Source organism: Asterias rubens, chromosome 14 (assembly GCF_902459465.1).
Source record: "Asterias rubens chromosome 14, eAstRub1.3, whole genome shotgun sequence".
Lineage (NCBI taxonomy): Eukaryota > Metazoa > Echinodermata > Asteroidea > Forcipulatida > Asteriidae > Asterias > Asterias rubens.
Genome location: NC_047075.1, coordinates 9,921,094 through 9,941,344, shown reverse-complemented (window position 1 = coordinate 9,941,344; position 20,251 = coordinate 9,921,094). Strand labels below are relative to the sequence as shown.

General features: G+C 40.0%; 1 protein-coding gene across 1 annotated transcript; it reads left to right on the top strand.

Moving 5' to 3' along the window:
* The first annotated feature begins 1,730 nt into the window (after nucleotides 1-1,730).
* LOC117299062 (flap endonuclease GEN homolog 1-like) lies at nucleotides 1,731-19,265 on the top strand. The gene is made up of 10 exons (XM_033782464.1): nucleotides 1,731-1,923; nucleotides 3,333-3,615; nucleotides 6,071-6,160; nucleotides 7,294-7,380; nucleotides 8,042-8,279; nucleotides 10,399-10,597; nucleotides 11,734-11,854; nucleotides 14,620-14,818; nucleotides 16,050-16,178; nucleotides 17,092-19,265. Exons 1-10 carry the CDS (start codon nucleotides 1,769-1,771, stop codon nucleotides 19,179-19,181), a joined length of 3,591 nt encoding a protein of 1,196 aa, XP_033638355.1. The 5' UTR covers nucleotides 1,731-1,768; the 3' UTR covers nucleotides 19,182-19,265.
* Nucleotides 19,266-20,251: the final 986 nt, after the last annotated feature.

Genomic DNA, 20,251 nt, shown 5'->3' with positions numbered 1-20,251 from the left:
AAAAGTAGAATACAATGGGATCCACACAAATTTGCATCGATATTGTGTGGTTTTCCTTTTACTTTGCAGACTGACACGGGCTATTATCATTAATCATAAATTATATTAGTTGACGAGGTGAAAGGAAAACCGTGCAATTTCGAGGCATGTTTGTGTGAATCATATTGTATTCTACTTTTACGAACATCTTTCTAAATAACCATTTGCATTATATAACAATCGTTTACAAACGCTTTTCAAAGACCAACTTGACCGATCCAAGGCAGCGTTTTCCTTTTATGATTTTTAAATTAGTGATTAATCAGAGTGTAATTCTATGGAGGCTATACTATGCTCTTAATCTGCTTTTAATAATAAAAGAATAATTATAAAATACCTACGACGGTATTTATGAAAGTGTTTCTTTTGTGCATTGTTTGTTTGTAATGTTTGTTGGGGTGTTTGTTTGGAGTTTGTTTAGTGTTTTTTTTAGTACTGATCGTTACTTTTTTTTATTAGGCTGTTTCTTGGCAAAGTGTTTACTTAAAAGCCATTATACACTTTCGGAACAGAGAAAAAAAGTTCACAGATTTACAAATAACTTACAGGGTTTACAGAAGGTAATGGTGAAAGACTTTTCTTGAAATATTATTCCATGAAATGCTTTACTTTTTGAAGTACGGATTTATTTTAAACACATATCATGACACGGCGAAACGTGCTATGCGGAAACAAGGGTGGGTTTTCCCGTTAATCATTTTATATATAAGTTGTGATACACGAACTGTGGGCCTTTGGACATAACTTTTTAACCGAAAGTGTCCAATGGCATTACAATAGTTCTGAGATATTTGGGAGCCTTCCCATTAAGTTCTAAGTGCATGGACAATGAACATGAGCTTGAAGATGACTCTTTGAGATGGTGAGGGAGCCAGTTAAGTTGCTTTGTAAGCTTTAAAAACAGAATAATTAAGAGGCTATGAACACTTTGGGCCAAAGTTTCATGGAGTTTATATTGTCGTCACAAAACAAAAGTGGGAATAAACATAATGGACTAAATTTGAGCCTGCTTGCGGACACCAACAATTATTGTCAAATGCAAAACTCAAGTTATAAGGTAAAGGGCAATTGCTATAAATTGACATGTTCTGTTCGCCAATTTTTACAAAGCCTAGGGGCTGTAAGCAGATAAACTTGCTAAGCACATACAAATTTTACTTGGCCGTTTTTTTTCCTTCTAATTATAGGGGGGATGTGATTTTGCATAATTAAAAAGAGATTTGCTAGAGACTGCTTTTGACACTTTGTCACTGGGTCCTGGAAAGAAAATGGATACAGGGTAATGAAATGCTGACAACCTTTAAATTATTTTCACTCATCATTGCTAGTTTAGATGAGGAAAGTATTAAGAAAGTGCAATTTGCTAATCATGATTACACTTGTGGTAGCCCTTCCACAGAGTAGAGAGAGAGGAAACAAACATGAGTTGCGCCCTCAACGTTACAAAGTGAAGTTTCTCAACTCAGAAAAAATAAATAGTCAATATTTTTTTTCACTGTTTGAGTTTATTAAAAATATAAATTATTTTAGAAACTATTTAGCTATTTAAACTCACTCAACAATTTACAAACAATGAATGTATTTAGTTAAATTATTTATTAACACTTTATTTAAAGATACTATTCTAAACAAAGTTGTACAAATATAAAGTGTTGACTTTGCTAAAGATCAGATTCAAAGATGGCGGCGATTTTAAAAGTCAAGGTTGTGTGAAACTGGGAAGATAAACATGGGAGTAAATTGTTTATGGGGCATTATTGCTCCAGTGAAAACCCACAAATCTCTTAAACTACTGAAGGGGCAGACACTTGCAGTTGACCTAGCTATTTGGATATGTGAGAGCGCGTCAGTCCTTCAGGGAGTGGTTGTAAAACCGCATCTTCGGTAAGTTAAACAAAATAAATTATACGATCTACGATAACAAATACACGACACACACATACATACATGCCCATCCATTTTGCTTTTTTTTTTCAGTGAATTTACACTTACATGTCCAATCAATCAATACGCACTTGCCAGTGTCACTACTGACTGACTGTCTTACTAATAAATAATGCTACTCTAAGTCTAGTTTCTTCATGATTGTCATGATTATGATTGTATTTTGTAAATTGTTATGTATTGAAAATGAACACGTTGCCTTGGAATTGGATCGGTCGAGTTGGTCTTTGAAAGCGTTTGCAACCGTTGGATAACTTTCTGGTGCCACCACTTTGTCACTCATTTTTACAAAAAGGGATATCTCATTGAGGTAAATTAGAATTAGAATATTATCAGATTATAGATACTATATATATTATTTCAAATCGAATGAAAAAGTGGTGGCGCCATACGGAAATTTTTCCCATGCCTCAATCATGTGTCAATCAAATTGCACGGTTTTCCTTTTTAGTCTCGTCGACTAACACTCACAGTAACACGGTCGGCCATTTATGGGAGTCAAATTTTCGACTCCCATTCCTTATTATTAAGTTAATGGCTGACCGTGTTAGTTCGCACAGTAAAGGAAAACCACGCAATTTCGAGGCATGTTTGTGTGAATCATTGACTGTATTCTACTTTTACACATCTTTCTACCCATATCCCCCATATGCATTTTATAACAAACGGTTACAAACGCTTTTCAAAGACCAACTCGACCGATCCAAGGCAACGTCTTCCTTTCATTTTTTTAAACATCAGTCATCAGTGGCAGTGCTCAGTCAGTGGATCTATGATTGAATGAGGGAGTAAACGTCAAACGAAACGCTTTAGCTATTTTATTTGTTTAATTGCTTTTTTTTTCTGCCAATACCAAGTGCAATTGCAAGTAAATTTCCCAAAACAAACAACATGCATGATGATGACCAGCATGACCAGTCAGTCACTGTGCAGTGTTTTGGGGGGATTTTTTTTGTTCACAGTGAAAAAGTGCTCAAATTTATCTTTACTGAACTGAAGACCGGGATATTAATTAATGATTTCCAAATCTATAATCTGTCATTGTTATTTTTTAGTTTGTTGAAGGGGGAGGGAGGTTCGGTAGAAAAGTTTATCTCCCGAAAAACTTCAAAGGGTTCAAACTGGCTCTACATGTACATGGAGCTACCGATGAATCTTGGTAGTCTAGTTGGTAAGACACCTAGAATTGCAAGGGTCGTGGGTGTAAACCTACATTGTACCCAAGAATATGCCTACGTTTTTGTTTTCTTCTTAAGACTCGGGAGAAAGTACTGTGTATACAGGTTGCCAACACACACCAGTGTATGGGTAAAAACTATTAATAATATATAAACTATGATCTGTTGCAGGAATCTTTTTTTCCGAGTCACAAATTTGACCCAGATGGGCATCAACCTCATCTTTGTCCTGGACGGGGAACCGCCGGAACTCAAATGGGAGGAGATGGCAAGACGTAATGAGGTCCGCTTTGGAGAAGGCGGAGAAACAAAGAGAGGTCGTGGAGGTCGTTGGGGTCATCATCGTCGTGGCAGAGCAGGAAGAGGAAGGGGAGGGGCAACAGAACAAGGGGGCACTGTTCAAGTAAAGAAGAAGAAGTCGGGCAGATCACGTTTCAAGTTTGTCCTGAATGAGGTAAGTTTTATAATTGGTCACCCTGTTGGGCGCAATCTTTTAAGGAGTCTGATGCATTTTTTATTGTCGCGTCCATCCTCTGGACTATCACGCGAACTGCGCAATTCATAGCTATTAGAACAGTGCGTAATCTATTTCTAATAGATTTCTAAGCGCACGCGTAATCTTCTTATAAGCCCGCGCGCGTACACACAACAACGTTGTTCGTTTATTATCATATCACATCATGAATATAGGTAAGATTCCCAAGTACTTGGACAAAAGTGCCACTGAAAAGGTCATTCAGCCATTTGTTACTTCTCGTCTGACAACGGCAATGCTCTTCTCTACAGTCTTCCTAACAACCAGATTTCCCGACTTCAACTAAGCTTGGGCGATATCGATTTATTTTATTCACGATATATCGCCGACAATATATCGCGATATTCGATATAATCGCGATTAATGAAATTTGACATCATCAGTCTTCAAACTTCAAGTGAAAGTTGTAGAAGAGACAGTCATAGCTTAAGAGAGGTGTTCTAATGACCTATTCTTCTGGTTTTACTCTAAACCTATGGGGTGCAAGATGTCTCAGCTAGCAAATACATCGCGATGTTTAATTGATATTGCGATATATCGCGATTATCGCGATTATCGCGATTATCGTGATAGGCCTATATCGCGATATATCGCGATATAACGATATTTCGATTAAAACCAAATCCATCCGATATCGAAATCGTTTCCAAATTAATATCGCGATATTCGATAATATCGTGATATCGCCCAAGCTTAACTTCAACAGCTCCAAAATACTGCTGCGCGCATTGTGACACTGTCTAGAAAATCCTGTCCTATCACCCCCATTCTGAAACAACTACACTGGTTTCCTATCTCTCAATGAATCATCTTCAAGCTGATGCTCATTGTCCACAAAGCTCTTAACGGCAAGGCTCCCCACTATATTTCTGAACTGCTTCAAGTTTACACTCCATCAAGGAATCTTCGATCAAGTTCCATGCTTCTCCTCATTGAACCCAAGTCTCGACACTCATGGGGTGACAGGTCTTTTTCTTCAGCCGCGCCACGCATCTGGAACTCTCTACCACTTAATAGGTTTTCAATGACTGTTGTGTCTGTTTTTCTTTGTGTTGTGTTTTGTTTTTGGTTTTACTGCGTCTTGAACACCCAGCAGGGTGGATATGTGCGCATTACAAGTCTTATTATTAGTTATTATTAACCCACGCGCATCAAACAGATTCTTCACAAAGTTTTTGAAAAAATACTTTCAAACCTCAAAATTTTAAGTGTCAAAGTGTCTGTAATTGTATTTTTTTATTACTTTTTTCAACAAAAGAGATTTATTAATGAATGGGATGAAAAGAGTAGTGACTCGTTCTTGAACGTCCGTTTTAAAACCTTGCAGGATCATTGCCGCGCAACGACCCTGCAGGTTTTAAACGGCCGTTAAAAAACTTGACGCTACCCTTTAGTTCCCTTATTTACACAATCTTTCACAATCGATGTTTTTGGTCTAATGCCTTTTAAATGATATTATGTTTTTCTTTTTTCTATGGAAATTGACAGTGCAGTACCCTGCCTTCAAGCCAGAGGGGAACCTGAGGCAGTTTTTTCCTTCTATTGAAGCATTTCAAAGGCACTAAAGCAAATACATGTACCACAGGGCCCAACTTCATAGAGCTGCTAAGCACGAATATTTGCTTTAATAATAACAAGTTCTTATATAGCGCATTTCACAATAAACCGTATCAATGCGCTTTACATTAGTCCCCTGGTCATTGGGGCCAATAAACATCCCTTTAATCTTTCTCAGCTCCCATTGGGGAGTGTACAGCCCCAAGCTGCCGTGGCGCTCCGAAAGCTTTTCATTCACAATATCAACCTCTACCCTCGCAGGTACCCATTTATACCCCTGGGTGAAGAGAAGCAATTATAGTAAGGATCTTGCTCAAGGACACAAGTGTCACGACCGGGATTCGAACCCACACTCCGGTGAATTAGCACCAGAACTTGAATTCGATGCTCTTAACCACTCGGCCGTGACACTCTACATGAAATTTGCATGAAATTTCTTCCGTGATAAAAACCGGATTACCTACCACACTACCATTTGTTGCATTGCTTGTTACTGGTACTCAGCTGTTTGCTTACCCTGAAAATTACGTTGAAATTTGGTTGGTAATCCTGTTTTTATCAAAGAAGAAATTTCATGCTAAGCAAATTTTTGTGCTTAGCAGCTCTATGAAATAGGGCACAAATTGGGGGCATGTAGGCAATCGCCTTTGTTGCCTCTGGGAAGTAACCAGCCTGGCGACCCAGAAAAAATTGAAACTACTACTAGGGCAACAACGGCCTTGTTACTTTGTTCAAACAATCATTTACACAATCTTTTCCTTTTCATGTTTTTGGTCTTACCATATGAATGTCTTCTTTTTCCTATGGAATTTGACAGTGCAAAGAAATGTTGGATCACTTGGGTATACCCTGCCTGCAAGCCAGAGGGGAAGCCGAGGCAATGTGCGCCTTGCTCAATAAACAAGGGGTAAGATTTCTTAAAGATGCTCTGTCAGATTTGTGGCCGATTTGACCCAAAAATTTTGATTTACAATTAAATAGGTATTTTGATGGGGGTCGAGAAAGTTACAAGCTTTCATTTGAGCCATTGCTCGAAAAAGTCCGCCAATTATTAGCAGCAGTGAAATAAAGTGCTCAAAATTAGTTTTTGTTGGGATCCCGACAATATATCACGTGACCAGTTCTTATGTGTTTTATAAGAAACGTTTTAAATTTTTGTCATGGTTCCTGACCATTAAAAGTAAAAGTTAAACTTTTTTTCGTTAGAGCGGGTGATACTCTTTGAAACACCATTCACTCCAAAAAAAATCAATTGTTTAATGTTTGGGGCCAAAAATCTGACATAGCATCTTTAACATAGTGCTAGATAGCTCAGTTAGTAGAGCATTGACACATTAATCCGGAGGTCGTTGGTTCGATTCCACTCTAGTCAATTCTTTGTTCAACCCCTTAAAATCATTTAAAAATTTACCAAGTCAGTTTCCCTTGTGGTTTATAACTGATATCAGAAACAAAAAGTTGCATCACCTTTAATATGGTGATCCCCTGGGTGCTGCTTCCCTGGTTGTATCTTTATATTTGGGTGTGATCCCTGGCTACACGGCTGTTTGCGGTTGAATGGCTTCTGACTCATCATCATTCGCCGTAGACTTGCGTCCGTGGCCGCCTCGTCCTCAGGTTGTAATGGGGGCGCACTCCTGGAGTTGCCGCCATCACCTGGTGTCTTTTAATCGCTTCTCGTCTCAGTTCTTTGACGCTTCTTCCACTCCACTTTGTGACATTGTCTTTCCGGCGCAGCTTAGGGCGGCCTCTCTGGCATCCCCAAACAAAGATATTGACAAAATAGGGACACCGCCAACATAGGGCTAGAAAAGTTAGTTGGTAGAGCGCCGGCACGTTAATCTGGAGGAGGTCGTTGGTTCGAGACCCACTCTTGTCAATTCTTTGTTCAACCCATATAAACAATTAATAAAGGCATGTTCCTGTTGGACTTTTTCTTCCGATGCCGCGCAGCCAACCAGAATACAGAACAAGCAAGAGGTTATAATTATTATTATTGTTGTAATTATTACTGTGTTATTTATTGCTGCTTTATTTCAGATAGCTGATGCCTGCTTAACGGAAGATGGTGATGTGTTTTTGTATGGAGCTAGAACTGTTTACAAGAACTTCAGTCTGCAAACAAATGTAAGGATATTTTAAAAATTTATATTCAACAAGGCAGATGAGGAGACTCTATTTTGAATAATTCATTAGAAAAAGAGCGGCTCATGAAATTAAATGATTATGGTACAATCATTAGCTAAATGAGTCGTTTGACTTCCTGATTGAAAGCAGATTCAACTCAACTATAAACCCCTTTTTCTCAGCTTTCTCAAGAAGATAATCAAAGCCATACTGATCAAAATGTCGAGTTGAAACCAAAGGTTCTTTTCAGAACCACCCCAACTCATAAAGAGATGGTCATTATAATATGGTGATATTACCGCAAACCTTTCCATACCCTTTTTCTCAGTTTCCTTCGGTCACATCACGTGGTGTCTCTTCTTTCACAGCATTTGAACAAAAATTTGTATCAAAATGAGGTCTGAAACAACATGTAGCACTGAGCAGCGAAACATCGGCCTAATAAGTTGGGCCTTAGGCCTATCCCATTGGTTTTTCCTTTTCCGACATATTCCGATATATGTAAACCAACGTTGAGGCAACGCTGCGCAAAGTAGACATTAATACAAAATTGAAGGAGGGGCATAGAAGTTTTTGATTTTTCTGAAAAAAAATTTCATAAAAATAATGTTTTGGTTGAATTTATAATATTCCCCTCACCCCAACACCAATTATGTTGTAGGACCCCCAGATTGAATGTTACTCCACAGACGACATCGAGACCAAGTTAGGCCTTGACAACGACAAACTCATAGCTCTGTCTTTGCTGCTTGGATGTGACTACATACCTGACGGGGTACCGGGTATCGGCAAGTACCAGGCGATTAGATTGCTGAATAACATCGAGAGCGGAGTGAACGTTTTGGAGAGATTTCAAGACTGGTCTGTCGGACGGATACCTAGAGATTGCATACTACAAGGTAATTCACTTAGGGTGCGTTCGTTTAGCTTCCCTGGGTCGACCCCAGTCTGCCCCCGGTGCGTTCAAGAAGCATTGACGTCATTCCCTAGATTGCTTACTACAAGGTAATTCACTTAGGGTGCGTTCGTTTAGCTTCCCTGGGTCGACCCCAGTCTGCCCCCGGTGCGTTCAAGAAGCATTGACGTCATTCCCTAGATTGCTTACTACAAGGTAATTCACTTAGGGTGCGTTCGTTTAGCTTCCCTGGGTCGACCCCAGTCTGCCCCTGGTGCGTTCAAGAAGCATTGACGTCATTCCCTAGATTGCTTACTACAAGGTAATTCACTTAGGGTGCGTTCGTTTAGCTTCCCTGGGTCGACCCCAGTCTGCCCCCGGTGCGTTCAAGAAGCATTGACGTCATTCCCTAGATTGCTTTACTACAAGGTATTTTGCAAAATCATTACCCCATCATTTGTGGAATGTCGTGGCCGAGCGGATAAGAGCACCGAATTCAAGCTCTGGTGTTTCTGTTGAGCAGAGTGTGGGTTCGAATCCCGGTCGTGACACTTATGTCCCTGAGCAAGACACTTTACTGCAATTGCTTCTCTCCACCAAGGGATGAATGGGTACCTGTGAGGGCAGTGATGGTTCGTGCAATTGGATTAGCTTAGTGCGCTACATATTTGGCGGCACTGGCTGTATACTGCCAATGTGTGGATTGAAGGATTGAGGCACTGATATCTGATTTTGTTTCATAAGTAAAATATATTTTCATAAAAATTGTGAGCGTAACAACTGGTTCATTAAGCAGGACTGTTGTAGTAGTGGCAGCATGATTATCTGAGTAATTGAAAAACAGTAGTCATGACTCGACTAGGCAATCGATAGTCGGGACTACGACACTAGTCGCGACTATTGTCTATAGTCGCCCATGTCTAATAGACCTTGTGCATTGACTTCATCTAGCTGCCATCTTAGAGGTAAAACGATGTCGAAACAATCAAAACCAGTGAGGGTGCCCTACTGGTCATCAGAGCTCTGGTCGTTCTGGTCTTCAGAGTATGGGTTTGAATCCCAGTCGTTCAGTGCACGAGTGACTTAACCATTATAGTGTTGCGGCTTTACACCTGGCGTAAACACTTTCGGATGGGATGTTCAAGCTGTTGGTCCAGTGTATTGTCCAGTGCTGTTTCCAGTGTGTTGATTGAAGGATTGAGGCACTGATGTCGGATTGTGTTTCATACATGTAAGTATAATTTAAGTTGCTGTGAATAGTCGTGAACAACACAACTGGTTCACCAAGCAGGAAGTTGCAACTGTTTTTGTGGTAGTCGCGGCAGCACGATCAACTGTGGGGGTTGAGAAACAATAGTCACAACTCGGCTAAACAATCAATAGTCGCGACTAGGACACTAGTCGCACTAAAGTAGTCGTCCAGGCCTATAGCCCTTAATGCATTGACTTCATCCATCTAAGAGGTAAATCGATGACGAAACAATCAAAACGCAGTGAGGGCGCCCTACTGGTATGACATAATGTGCACAAGGTCTATTGAGTAGATATTTCACTTGTCCCCCAGGCATACATGTACATGTAGCAAGAAGCCACTTTTATTATGTCTCTGTAGAGTTGAAAAACAATAGTCGCGACTCGACTAGGCAATCAATAGTTGGGACTACGACACCAGTCGCCCAGGCCTTTTGAGTAGTAAATTACATTAATCGCCCAGGCCTAAAGCCACTGAACACGTTTGGTAATTGTCAAACACCAGTCTTCTCACTTGGTGTATCCCAACAAAGCATGAAGTAACAAGCCTTTAACAATTTGGGCTCAATTGGTCATCAAAGTTGCAAACAAATTATGAAGGGAAAACACCCTTGTTGGACGAATTTGGGTGTTTTCAGACAGGAATAAAAGACTTCTGGCTAGAATTTTTTTTTAAATAGTGAGAAATTACCTCTTTCTCAAAATCTACGCTACTTCAGAGGGAGCAGTTTCTCACAATGTTTTATACTATCAACAGCTCTCCAATGCTCATTACGCAGTTAGTTTTTAAGTAATATTTGTTTTGAGTAATTACCAAACATGTACCTTCCCTTTAATAAGAAACCACTCTTTGTATGTCACCCCCTTTGCAGAAGTTCCAACCAAGGTGTCACACTGTACAAGGTGCACCCATGCAGGCCCTCAGAAGGACCACAGGGTGTATGGCTGTGCGATGTGTAACAGCGATATCGCTTGCCATCCAAAGTCATCATCGACACCCAAATGCACCTGCAGCTGGCACGTCATAACCAAGGAGGCGGGAAAATCATCACTGGAGCGAGACCTCATGAAGTAAGTATTCCAGGGGTGGATTTCACGAAGAGGTATAAAGGGACTTGTTGCCTTGGACCGGGCGATTTGGTCTATAAAAATCGTTTGAAAACCGTTTGCTATGAAATGTATATAATGGTTGAAAAAATGTTTTAAAAGTAGAATATAATGATCCACACAAATATGCCTCGAAATTGCACTACTTTCCTTTTAGTTCGCGAACTAACAGGGTCAGCCATTTTGTGGAGTCAAAAATTTGACTCTCAAAATGGCATGCCGTGTTACTCACGATGTATAAGGAAAACCTTAGGATTTCAAGACATTTTTGTGTGGATCATTTTAGGCAAAATTTGTTCTGGGCAGGTGGCCCGCCGTGCACTCCCCATCGTGGCTAAAACACTGTCCATCGCGATTATATCCTCCAGCATGTCCAGGGATGGCAGTTTTCTGGCTATTGCTGGTATAGCGGCTTTTTCATACTTTCCCTAAATTTTTCCGGTGCTCCGTGTTTCATCACGCCAGAAAAAAAATAATTGAAAAAAAGATTTTCGACGCTCCGTATTTCATCTGGCCAGAGAAAATATATTAAAAAATGGCTGTTTAGTTGGTACAACTGTAGAATACAGGGCCACTCCAGGCTCATCTGGCCATAGAAAATATATTAAAAAAATGGCTGTTTAGTTGGTACAACTGTAGAATACAGGGCCACTCCAGGCATGCCAGGGTTAGGATTAGGGGTAGATTTAGGGTTAGGCCATTAGGGTTAGGCCATTAGGGTTAGGCCATTAGGGTTAGGCCATTAGGGTTAGGCCATTAGGGTTAGGCCATTAGGGTTAGGCCATTAGGGTTAGGCCATTAGGGTTAGGCCATTAGGGTTAGGCCATTAGGGTTAGGCCATTAGGGTTAGGCCATTAGGGTTAGGCCATTAGGGTTAGGCCATTAGGGTTAGGCCATTAGGGTTAGGCCATTAGGGTTAGGCCATTAGGGTTAGGCCATTAGGGTTAGGGCTGTCGCCGAGTGTGGCCCTGTATTCTATAGTTACTCCGTTTAATTTGTTAATTTTTTTTAGGGGGGGGGTGGGCAGTTACCCCCTTTCCTTCGCTCTGAAGGAAAGAGTCGCAGGCATCCCTGATCCTCTTCTGTTTTCTTACCTCAAGGAAGGCATGTGCTGACGCTAACTTTCCCAGTAAACCAATCATAGAGGAATATCGATCGGTGAAGGACAGGTGCCCAGCTAAGAGACTAAAGTGGAGACGACCCAAACTTCTCTACACAGAGGTAGGTAGCTCCAAAGGCCATTGTTAGGACAAAAATGCAGAAAAAAGCAAGCAGTAACTAACCCGAGGTTACTCCGGGAAACCCCAGAACACCTCACAAGGGTTAACCTTGAAATACTGCCTGGTTAAAGGGTCTATGTACTTTTTGCATGACAAAAAACACAATGTCCTTTGATTTGCATGACAAAAAACACAATGTCCTTTGATTTGCATGACAAAAAACACAATGTCCTTTGATTTGCATGACAAAAAACACAATGTCCTTTGATTTGCATGACAAAAAACACAGTGTCCTTTGATTTGCATGACAAAAAACACAATGTCCTTTGATTTGCATGACAAAAAACACAATGTCCTTTGATTTGCATGACAAAAAACACAATGTCCTTTGATTTGCATGACAAAAAACACAATGTCCTTTGATTTGCATGACAAAAAACACAATGTCCTTTGATTTGCATGACAAAAAACACAATGTCCCTTGATTTGCATGACAAAAAACACAATGTCCTTTGATTTGCATGACAAAAAACACAATGTCCTTTGATTTGCATGACAAAAAACACAATGTCCTTTGATTTGCATGACAAAAAACACAATGTCCTTTGATTTGCATGACAAAAAACACAATGTCCTTTGATTTGCATGACAAAAAACACAATGTCCTTTGATTTGCATGACAAAAAACACAATGTCCTTTGATTTGCATGACAAAAAACACAATGTCCTTTGATTTGCATGACAAAAAACACAATGTCCTCTGATTTGCATGACAAAAAACACAATGTCCTCTGATTTGCATGACAAAAAACACATTGTCCTCTGATTTGCATGACAAAAAACACAATGTCCTCTGATTTGCATGACAAAAAACACAATGTCCTCTGATTTGCATGACAAAAAACACAATGTCCTTTGATTTGCATGACAAAAAACACAATGTCCTTTGATTTGCATGACAAAAAACACAATGTCCTTTGATTTGCATGACAAAAAACACAATGTCCTTTGATTTGCATGACAAAAAACACAATGTCCTTTGATTTGCATGACAAAAAACACAATGTCATTTGATTTGCATGACAAAAAACACAATGTCCTTTGATTTGCATGACAAAAAACACAATGTCCTTTGATTTGCATGACAAAAAACACAATGTCCTTTGATTTGCATGACAAAAAACACAATGTCCTTTGATTTGCATGACAAAAAACACAATGTCCTCTGATTTGCATGACAAAAAACACAATGTCCTCTGATTTGCATGACAAAAAACACAATGTCCTCTGATTTGCATGACAAAAAACACAATGTCCTCTGATTTGCATGACAAAAAACACAATGTCCTTTGATTTGCATGACAAAAAACACAATGTCCTTTGATTTGCATGACAAAAAACACAATGTCCTTTGATTTGCATGACAAAAAACACAATGTCCTTTGATTTGCATGACAAAAAACACAATGTCCTTTGATTTGCATGACAAAAAACACAATGTCCTTTGATTTGCATGACAAAAAACACAATGTCCTTTGATTTGCATGACAAAAAACACAATGTCCTCTGATTTTCATTAAACTTACACAGTTTGAAGATAATGATAGTAGAAAGCTTTCCTGAAAATATTACTTGCTGAGGTGCTGTAGTTTTTGAGAAATGAGTAAAACAAAGTCATAAAAATAATTTTCGTCTCAGTGATCTTGAGACGAGAAATTTTTTGCACGTAAAAACGTATTTTCATGACATTGTTGTACTCATTTTTCAAAAACTACAGCACCTCAGCAAGGAATATTTTCAGGGAGCTTTCTACTATCATTTTCTTCAAACGGTGTAAGTTTAATGTGAATCGGTGGACATTGTGTTTTGTGTTACAAAAAGTACCCAAATCCTTTAATTTGGCAATCATGGCCTTTTTATGCTTCAAATGAATCTTAGAACAGTTAGTATCCCTCTGAAGATGCAGTAAATTGCTCAGTTACCTGGGCTCAATTTCAAAGAGCTGCTTAAGCATAAAATTTTGCTTTTAAGCAAAAATAGCCTTGCTTAGTAAAATTAGATTACCGGCCAAAAATCCACTCAATTCTTATGCTAAGTTAACAGCAGCTAAATACCAGTCACAAGCAATGTATATGCCATGACTTTTTTGCCAGTAACATGTGTAGAATAAGCAAGCTATTTTCGTGCTTTAGCAATTTCTTTTGCTTTGAAGCAGCTCTGTGAAATTGGCCCCAGGTGTAATAAAATAAAAAAAAATAAAAAAAAAAAGTGAATAAAAAAAATATATAAAAATGATGGACAGTGTACGGATCATTATATTCAACTTTTAATACCTCTTGCGTACAATGTTTATTTTATAACAAATGCTTCAAAAACTTCTTTTTCTTTAATACCCTGAGTCACGTACATGTAAATTGATTGATTAAAACACAGGACACCTTTGGTAATTTTCATAGACAAAACACCCTTTAATCACAGGAAGTTGTGTGCTTTCAGATGCTTGACTTCAGGACCTCAAAACCTAATTCTGAGGTCTTAAAATTCAATTCAAATATTTTACTTACTTCTTTCTCAAAAACTACCAAGGAGTGAGCTGTTTCTTACAATGTTTTATACTATTAACAGCTCTCCATTACTCGTTACGGGGTAAGGTTTTATGCTAATAACTATGTTGAGTAATTACCAATAGTGTCCAGTGCCTTTAATACGTTTTTTTTTTTCGAATTGGTGGATTGAATGATTGTTTGGTTGATTGGTTGATTACAGAAATTCATCGCAGCTAAGATGGAGTGGCCGGTAGAGTACACCATTGAGAAGGTTCTTCCTCTGGTCACTCTGTGGGACCTGAGGGCCATAGCATCCGGCCATCCCGCTGACCCCGCCCTCCACCTCACCCCAGCTGCTGTGGTCAAGAGACGAACCAGACAGGGCGTGGCATGCGTTGAGATTCACTGGCATAAACAAGGTACCAGCCGTCAATTTCACAGAACTCTTTCTAACTTATGATTATTTTTAGGAGTTTAACGACAAGTTAAGTTCTGTATTCATAGATGTTAGGACTCATTTAACCCACCCTGAGTTTGGACGAGTTATGTTCTAACTCCAGATAGGATTAATTCTAGCATTCATTTTAAGTCGCTATAGGGTTTTCGCAGTTAGACCATCCATGTTGAGGCCACTCAACCTGGTAAGGCTGTCGATCCAGCAGATTTTGGGTCTTCGAATCCCGCGGCGTTGTCCAAGAAAAACTGCTAAACAAATATATTTGCTAGTCGAAAATTAATAGTGCACCAGCCGCAACAATGTCAACATATTGAATGTTGGTTGGTAACCTGTTTTTGCTAAGCAAGACCTGTCTGTGCCTAATAGCAGAACGAGACAGGGCAGAGTATGTGTATATGTTCACTGGCATAAACAACTAAACAAGGTTCCAGGGCCCAATTTAAGTAAGCTGTTATTAGGAAATATTTCGGGAATTCACTGAGTATACAGCGCACAACTCGCATCGACGTATAAGGGTAAAAACAAAATGAGCATTCAGGAAACTCTGTTAACAAATTGTTTTGCTAAGCGAATGAGTGGGGCACTGGCTGCAGCAATGTAAACTTTATGGAATGTTTGCTGGTAATCCGTACATATTGCACCACAGCACCTTGGAAACCATTACATGGTGCTAGGTAAAGGACTGTATAGTTATACATGTACATGTATATATATATATATATAATTCAAGACATAGCCCCCACATACCTTGCAGGAAAAGTACTACAGAGTGTGGGTTTGAATCCCGGTCGTGACGCTTGTGTCCCTGAGCAAGACTCTTAACTATATTTGCTTCTCTCCACCCAGGGGTAAATGGGTACCTGTGAGGGCACAGATGGTTCTTGTGATTGGTTTAGCCGAGAAGCGCATATATTGCGCACAGGCTGTATACTCCCCAGGGAGCTGAGATGGTTTGATGAATGATTTAAGGCCCAGTGACCAGTGGTAATAATTTCGGAAGCGCTTTGAGACACCCCTCTGGTGTGAAAAGCGCTATATAAAAACGGTCTATTATTATTATGATTAAATGTTGAAGCGCTTTGAGCATCACTGAGTGACGGATATGAGCGCTATTTAAGAAGCCACTATTATTGTAGACTGCTTTTTAAATGTAAAACAACGCTCAGACATGCCTTGTGCATTTTCTTGCGCAGCTGGGCTACCTTCCATGGAGCAGGAGTATCTGACCACTATTGAGAAAGAGGAACTCTTTACCAAAGCCTTCCCAGACATAATGAGAGCCTTCGAGGAGGAAAAGCTGGCGGCCAAACCCAATAAGAAAGGTCAGTTTATCAATACAGGCATCAGAGGTAGTTTTATCATTTGTTGTCATTGCATCATTTGTACAGAGTGACAAACCTCTCAGTCATAATGTTGAATCTCCCTTCTTCATATTTTCATACTTATCAAACGAATTTTCAACTAGTATCTCTAGTCATCCTCAGAACGAGGTACCACCAGTTGATTGGTGGCCCTATATCCTGCTACATCCACCGGATGGTGGTTTGGCCAATTATGTCCTCCCCTGGGGTGAAACTATGGGTGTGAGAGAGTCCCATATGTGTGATAGTTCATACCCTCCCTCATCTCTGACGAGAGTTGATTGTCGTCTCCTTATCCATAGACTTTCCCGAATCCACCGTCTCAACAGCGCCACCAACCGACTGGTGGTGCTTCGTTCTGAGGACGACTAGTATCACTAGTCGTCCTCAGAACGAGGCACCACCATTAGGTTGGTGGCGCTGTTTAAACGTAAACGAAAATTACGAGAGTAACGGCTGTGTTGTGTAGAAAATTTGTTTGATAAATTGATATTATACCAATTTGATGGACCTCTTTCATGATTTTCATTTTTTCGGGGTGCCAAGTCGGACACTATTTAGTTTAAACTGCCCTTTACCAAGGGATCACACTTGAGTGTACAATACAACCTGGAAAGAGGCAGCAGAGGAATCACCTCTTTATCCCCATATGGGAAATTAAAATGCTGTGATGGAGGTTGATTCAAAGAGGGCGCTCTCAGAAGAAATTAGTACACAGCTCACGGTAAGGGGGACACTGACAGAGTCTCCTGCCACAATTAAATGTACATGTAATAGTTCAGAAGTCACAGGTTCAAGTTAATTTTTTAATAATATGTTCAACTCCGAAAATTAAATGAATCAAAGAATTGTTTAATTTTTATTTTTATTTTAGGTAAGAGGAATAATGCCCAACCAAGTCAATGCCTCGTCTCAGGCAGTGGCGATCGAAGTGAGAGTCCTTCAGCAAACGTTGACGAGATTGATGCACTTTCATCAGCTGTCTCCGATTTAAGCTTAGTGCAACGTTCAACCTCGCCAGATGATACTGAAGCAAGACTTTCCTCCAGGATAGAGGAGTCATCATGTCTTAAAAGCTTTGCTCCGATACCCGAGGTCTTGGAAGAAGGGGAGAAATCAGACGAACTTAATCCGCTCAAATGCAACGATGATGCAAAGCGCTCAAAGTCAATGTCAGATGTAACGTTCACTTCAGCACTGAGTGTACGAGTCGCTTTAAGACTGAAGAAGGCTTCTGAGGAAATGCAAAAGAAAACAGACTCTAATTTATTTTTTGATGAAGAGGATGACTTTCCACAAACGACAAAGGACTCTCCAAATTCATCTTTGTGTGAAGTCTTTATGGATGACGACCCCTTAACAGATCAGAAGAAAGATCACCACAACTCTGTAAATTCCTCGAAACCAGAAGAAACTAAATCGACTTACCAAACAGAGTCTCTTAAAAAAGTCGAAGGGAAGCCACATAAGAAAAAACGTCATCAAAAGAAACTTCGCTCGGCCTCTTCATCGGCTGCTTTGCCAAGCTCTGCGGCCGAGGGAAGGAGAAAAATACTTGCCTTAAGTGAACGGAAGCGGCTCAAAACACTTCTCGCCTCACTGGATGATTCTACCTTTTCAGTGGATGAAGAGTGCCCTCAAGATATGCGTCGACCACTGTCTTCGCTTCAAGGCTCTGTTGCAAATTTTAATCTTGGTTTCGAGATGACCAAGATGCTTTCTGAAGACGACAGCATGCTTCTTGATCTTAATGAGATGGATGTCTCGAACAGGTCTGAGGTAAAGGCTACCACTAGAGATTCTAATACAGAAGCTAATGTGGACAGTTCAGGAGATGACGGCTTCAGTAACTTCGTACATGTCGACAGATCCAGCCCAGACCTCCAAATCTACGAATCCTCGGATTCTTTATCTGGAGAATCTCTAGGAAAACCATATTCAGCATGTGACAGCAACGACGACCCAAACTTCAGTCTCAAGTTTGAATTTACCAAGATGCTTGATGAGAATGATAGCCTCCTTCCCTCGGAGGAAGCAGATTTATCGGTTAACAGGACAGAAACTAGACTTACGGCAGATGATGAGTCAAAGTCTTGTGAAAGCCTCGTGGAGGAAACAGATTTGTCAGTTGACGGGAGGACAGATACTAGACTTACGGCAGATGATGAGTGCATGTCTGGTGATAAGTCAGAGCCACTGCAGCGATTCACCAGCACTGGCCAGGGTTTCACGGATGATGAAGTGAACACCAAGACTGAGAACAAAGATCCTTGGGAAGCGAAGAGCAAAGAAGAAAGTTTTTCAGATCAGAAGTCTTCTTGCTGCTTGATAGTGCAGAAACATCCTACAGATACAAGAGATGATTATGAAGACCTTACAAGGTCTGTTGCAAGTAGTCTTGATGGACCTATGGATGTGATCAGAGGGGATGGATTGCAGGTTGTTGAAGCGGAAGGGTATACCAACAAGGAATCCAGTTTGCTCATACCTAAAGACTGTACAAATCAGGACAATGTCTACAATTCGCCTGGTGATATTTCTAGGCAGACTTCATCTGAATATTTATACCAGACTTTTGCCCCTCCACCCCCTGATATTGACACCCCTACTCTGTGTGATGAATCACCCATTGGAAGTTTCAGCCAATCAAATGGTTCTGTGTATAGAGAACCTCCAATCAGAGAGGCTGTCTTACCCAGTCTGTCCAACACGGCATCTCAATTGAAAACGAACTTAACAGCCAATCACCTCTCAGCAACTCCTCGCAGCAGCCAATCACAGACCCTGTCTCATGACTATGAGAATAGTCCTGTCTCGCTAATGGACAGATTAAGAATCAAACATGGCGGACGAGATAACAAAGGAGTGTTATCAGCCGTGACTTCCATGAAAAGTGGAGTGGATATTGGGAACAAACTTAGAGGAGACAGAAAAGTCCTTCGTGAGCTATTTGATAACAATTAAGATGGCATTAAGAAACTTAAAGGGAAGGTACACGTTTGGTAATTACTCAAAACAAAATATATCAACTTAAAAACTGACTTGGTTACGAGCATTGGAGAGCAGTTGATAGTATAAAACATGGTGGGAAACGACTCCCTCTAAAGTAACGTGGTTTTTGAGGAGGAGGTATTTTCTCACTAAAATAATAAACTAGAAGTCTTTTATTCCTATCTGAAAGCACACAAATGCGTCTAACAAGGGACTTAGCAGAAGAAGGAAGAGTGCGAGAGGGGGCATAAGGTACAAGGAGATTTGCAATTTAAGACGGAGTTAAGCCGATCTGAGATTTAAATGCAATAAGTAGAATTTCTTGAGCAGGTTTCTGCTCAACGTTCAATCAGTGTGCTGTGGCGTCTGGATCTGCATTGTCTGGTTGGCTGGGTTTTTCCCTGAATAGGTCTGTTGGGGCATGGCAAATCCAGCAAGAAACCGACTCTTTTAACAGCCACCGCTATTAATTTGCAAAATATATTTTTTAAAGACACTGGACACTATTGGTACATGTCAAAGACCAGTCTTCTCACTTGGTGTATCTCAACATAATATGAAAACAAAATAACAAACCTGTGAAAATTTGAACTCAATTGGTCATCGAAGTTGTGAGATAATAATGGAAGAAAAAACACCCTTGTCACACGAAGTTCTTTCAGATGCTTGATTTCGGGACCTAGAAATCTAATTATGAGGTCTCGAAATCAAATTAAAATATTTTTGTGGAAAATAACTTATTTCTCGAAAACTACATGATGGTATAAAAAAAAGTTATGTTACTTCAGAGAGAGCCGTTTCTCACAATGTTTTATACTGTCAACAGCTCTCCATTGCTCGTTACCAAGTAAATACATGTAACTTCCTCCATGCTCAAAGTTGCCTGCTATTAAAGCTGCCTTATTTGACAAGTCAGTCTACGACAGTTGTTTTTTCTTCAAATTGTCAAACCCAACCTTCATGCTGTCGCCAAGAAAATGATGATTCGTGGCACAATAATACCCCCTGCTTATCCTTGCTGGCATGGTGTGAAACGTTGCCAT